The 5000-nt window shown below is 39.6% G+C and overlaps 1 protein-coding gene across 1 annotated transcript in view; it reads right to left on the bottom strand.

Annotated features, from left to right (window-relative positions):
* The window catches only part of LOC143027900 (transcription factor LBX1-like), a 60862-nt gene that overhangs the window by 2468 nt on the left and 53394 nt on the right, over window positions 1-5000 (bottom strand). Inside the window, exon 2 of the mRNA XM_076189546.1 lies at window positions 3429-3613. Within this exon, the coding sequence (XP_076045661.1) occupies window positions 3429-3613 (185 nt within the window). The remainder of the gene's footprint in view (window positions 1-3428; window positions 3614-5000) is intronic.

Genomic DNA, 5000 nt, shown 5'->3' with positions numbered 1-5000 from the left:
GCCTATTTCCTTCTTAAATCTAAATTTGTCCAGTTTAAATCCATTACTGAGAGTCCTGACCTGTTGTTTTAATATAATAACCTTGTTTGCATCACCCTTCTTAAAGCCTTTGATCCACGTAAACACCTCTATTAGATCACCCCGCACTCTGCGTCTTTCCAGAGAGTGTAAGTTTAGGTGCCTAAGCCTCATTTCGTAAGGCAAATTTCTGAGTCCATGTATCATTTTGGCCATTCTTCTCCGTATTGATTCTAGTGAATTGATGTCCATTCTGTAGGATGGAGACCAAAACTGTACCGCATAGTCAAGGATGGATCTAACTATCGCTAGATAGAGTTTGGTAATTACCTCTGCACTTCTATTCGTTACCGTCCTATCAATGAAACCTAATGCTCTGTTAGCTTTATTCCTGGTGCTAATGCACTGTTTCCTGGTTTTAAGTTCCGGACTCACTAGAACTCCCAAGTCTCTCTTGCACTCAGTTTTCTCTAAAAGCGTGTTATCTAAGCTGTATCTATTTTCGGGGTTGTGTAGCTCTACGTTTTAACACATTACACTTACAGATATTGAAGTTCATTTGTCATTTCACCGACCATGTGAACAGTTTGTTAAGGTCATCCTCCAGAATTTCTGCGTCGTCTCCTGACCTAATTAGGCGTCCTATTTTAGTGTTATCCACAAACTTACTAACATCACTATTTATCCCACCGTCTAAGTTGTTTATGTACATAATGAACAAGAAGAGACCCAAAACCGAGCCCTGGGGAACTCCACTAGTAACATTGCCCCACCTGGATTTTACTCCATTTATAGTGACCCGCTGTTTTCTGTTACTGATCCAAGCTCTAATCCATTCTAACACTTTTCCTCTAATGCCATTGGCTTTGATTTTATTTAGAAGTCTCTGGTGTGGTACCTTGTCGAACGCTTTGCTAAAGTCAAGGTAAATAACATCGTTGTTATCATTGTTATCTGACGCCTAATATACTTTTGTGTAAAAGGATAGAAATGACATGACTTACCCTTGGAGAAACATGCTGTGTGTCACGAAATAAATTATGTCTCTCAATGTGTTCTCTGAGTCTATTTACTATTGTTGATTCAAGCATTTTACCTATAACCAATGTCAAACTGATTGGCCTGTAGTTGATATATAGACGATTTATCCTCCTTCTTAAAATCAGGAACAACGTCTGCCTGCCCCCAAGCAGTAGGCACAAAACCAGTGTCTACCGATCTATTAAATATTTCAGTTAACTGGTCGCAGATTTCAAATTTACACTACTTAACCACTCTCGGAAAAAAATCGTCTGGACCCTGCTTGACTACTTTTACTTTACTAATGCTGATATTATATAGTCTCCTTTCTTCATCCCCATTGGAAATCGGAACCCAGTCAGGTACCTTATCTAACCTCTCATTAGTAAACACCGAGAGAAAATATTTGTTAAACTCCTCACTCATTTTTTCCTCCGATTCTATCATGACATTTTCATCGTTTTTAATTGGGCCTATTATTATTATTATTATTTTTCTGTAGAGATGAAAGAAACCCTTTGGGTTGGATCTTGCTTGACTGGCAACTTTAATTTCATTGTTACGTTTTGCTGTATGTGTATTCTTTTTAACCACCTTTGCCATATCGTTATATCTTGATCTAAGGTGTGTTTCCCCGTCTTTTATTTTTACGTACAGTCCTCTTTTTATTCCAATCTCATGTTTCAGTCTGTCCATCATCCATTTGGGAGTATTACTATTCTTCCGTATTGACTTCAGGGGGATAAATGTATTTTGTGCATTAATAATTAAATCAGTTAGATTGCTATACATTTCATCCAAATCGCTGACCTGGCTGTTGACCCCCGCCCCCAAGTGACCTGACCCAAGGTATGCATATTACCCTCCGTGACCCGACCCCTGGTCATGACCTGACCCATGGTCATGACCTGACCCCTGGTCATGTCCCGACCCCTGACCGCGCCGATGATGTCCGAACCATCCGTATGACATTTCATATTCAATTTCAAATAGGTTTTTATATTGTCAAAGTTGGCTCTCCTGAAGTCTGGTACTTGGACGTTATTCGTACTTTTTAATTCTTCCCAAATAATATTAAATCTTATTTCTTGATGATCGCTAGAGCCTAGACTATCTCCCACTTTTACGTTACTCATTAGGTGCTCATTATTAGTTAAAAGTAAGTCCAGAGTATTTTCTCCCCTCGTAGGATCGGTAATCATTTGTTTTAGGAAATTATCCTGCACCACATCTAAGAATTTTTTCGCTTCCTGATCTCCTACTAAAATTTCCCAGTCAATGTTTCTGTAATTAAAGTCTCCCATAATCACAACGTTTTTGCACTGGGACGCCCTACAAATTTCATGAATCAGGGGATCAGTCTGCTCGATGCTGAGGTTAGGAGGTCTATACAGGACGCCAATAATAACTTTCTTATTCTTGCCTATAATCTCCACCCAAATAGATTCCGTACTGTCCTCTTCCTTAATCGAATTGTTGATAATACTGTTTATTGTATTTTTAACGAAAAGTGCCACTCCTCCCCCACTCCGGAAATCGAAATAGAAGGATATAAGATCTTTTCGCAAGGGCAGGGTTAGCCCTGTCCTTGTGAAAAAACTTATACCCTTCTATTTCAATTTCTGGAAGGAAATGTTTATTAGCCATGTTGATCCAGGATTCAGTAATAGCTGTAATATCAAATTCTCTACACATGCTTTACCTCTCAGCAAATCAATTTTATTTATTACGCTTCTGCTATTTGCATAATAAACTTTAAGTTTATCCTCCCTCCACCTGCTTTGGTGATTCTTTTCACAGTCCCTCTTTCAGCTATTTCTATTGCCTAGACTATATTGCGATACTCCCCTCCCCCTACTCCCACGTAATCTACCCGAAAAAAATGTAGGATGCTTACTTCTCGCTCAAGTGATTCAGCAAGGAGTCGAAATCTTGTGGGCGACAAATACACCCCATCCCTTGTATATAGATGATTCTTACCGTAAAAGCGATCCCAGTTGTTGACAAATGCCCATCCATTAGCCTTACAATGTTTTGCCAGCCTGCAATTCATTGCAATAGCCCGCGCAAACAATTCCTCACTCCCTAACTTACCTATGTGATTGACCCCAGCACTCAAGCAAACGAGAAGAAAAAAAAGAAGAGGAAAAAGAAGAAGAAAAAGAGGATGAATAATAAAAAGAAAAAGGAAGATGAAAATGAAGAAAAAGAAGAAGAAAAAGAAGAGGAAGAAGACAAAGGAAGAAGAAAAAGGAAGAAGAAAAAGGAAGAAGATGAAGAAGAAGAAGAAGAAGAAGAAGAGGAGGAGGAAGCAGAAAAAGAGGAAAAGAAGAAGAGGAAGAAGAAACAGAAAAAAAAGAGTGACAGTGACCCCGCGCAGCCTGCCTCACCTGTGCGTTGCTGAGTCCGAGGGACTGTGCGAGTTCGTCGCGGTCGGCGGGCGAGAGATACTTCTGGTAGAGGAACCGCTTCTCCAGCTCGAAGATCTGGTGGTTCGTGAACGCCGTCCGGCTCTTCCGCTTCTTCTTGGGCGGCTGCTTGTTGCTGAAGAGGCTCAGATGGGCTGCAGGGTCTTCTGCAAAAAAATAAACAAATAAATAAAATGAATAAGTGAATAAAAAAAATAAAATAAAAAAATGAAAACGAATCAAGACTCCTTCAAGGTCTTTCAGGATTTTTTGCCCATCCATTATAATAATACATTGGGGTTTGACTGTAACTGAGGTCAGATGATTGTATTATCCTTTCGGAGAGCCTTTGGGCTTTTGATCTTCATGAGTATCCCTCACTTCCTATCTGGAGCTTGGTAGGGACTTTAGTGATCTGATTATGTTCGTCGTTAGGTGCTTTTATTCAGTTAGTGGATGTTTAGTGATTTAGTTCAGTGTTAACGTGGTCTCCCCCAGGAGCTTAAAGAACAGCAATATACAGTATGCGTAGGATACATGAAAATACATGGGTTAGGTTAGGTTAGGTTAGGTTAGGTTAGGTTAGGTTAGGTTACGTTACGTTGCATTACGTTAGGGTAGGTTAGGTTAGGCTAGGTTAGGTCAAGTTAGTTTAGGTTAGGTTACACGAAGTTAGGTTAGGTCAATCTTGGCCAAGACAGTTTAGGTCAAGTTAGATTAAGTTAGGTAAGGTTAGGCTCGGTTTGGTCGGGTTATATTAATTTAGGTCAGGATAGGTCAGAATAAATTATGTTAGGTTAGGTTACATTAAGTTAGGTTTGGATAGGTTATCATAGGCTAGGTAATGTTATGTTTGGTCAGCTTTTGTTAGCTTAGGTTAGAATAGGTTAGAATAAGTTAGGTTAGAATAGGTTAGGTTAGGTAAGGATAGGTTAGGTTTGGTCAGGTTAGGTTAAATTAGGTTAGGTTAGAGTTTAGATTAAGTTAGGTTAGATGAATATAAGTTAGGTTTGGTCAGATTATGTTAGTTTAGGATATTTTAGGTTAAGTTAGGTTAGATTAGGTTAGGGTAGGTTAGATTAGGTTAGGTTAGGTTAGAAGTTAGGTTAGGTTAGGATAGGTAAGATTAGGTTGGGTTAGAAGTTAGGTTAGGTTGTCTGTCTGTCTGTCTATCTGTCTGCCTGCCTTCTTGACTGTCGACCTACTTGTCGACTTTCCTGTTCATTTATTTGTTCGTTTCCTTCTGCCTGTCCGTTTGTTCATCTATCTACAGTATTTGCCTTTTTCTGTGATTGCTTGCCAACTGAGTTGCATCACGTTTACATGTGTCTGTCTATATGCCTGTCAGGTCTGTTTATCTTTATATCTACTTCACCCACCCTCTCTCTCTCTCTCTCTCTCTCTCTCTCTCTCTCTCTCTCTCTCTCTCTCTCTCTCTCTCTCTATCTATCTATCTCTCTATCTATCCATCTATCCATCCATCTATCTCTCTCTCTCTCTCTCTCTCTCTCTCTCTCTCTCTCTCTCTCTCTCTCTCTCTCTCTCTCTCTCTCT

Source organism: Oratosquilla oratoria, chromosome 9, assembly GCF_046742065.1.
Source record: "Oratosquilla oratoria isolate Oo_2021 chromosome 9, ASM4674206v1, whole genome shotgun sequence".
NCBI classification, from domain to species: domain Eukaryota; kingdom Metazoa; phylum Arthropoda; class Malacostraca; order Stomatopoda; family Squillidae; genus Oratosquilla; species Oratosquilla oratoria.
The sequence above is the reverse complement of the archived record's forward strand: the minus strand, read 5'-3'. Positions and strand labels throughout refer to the sequence as shown.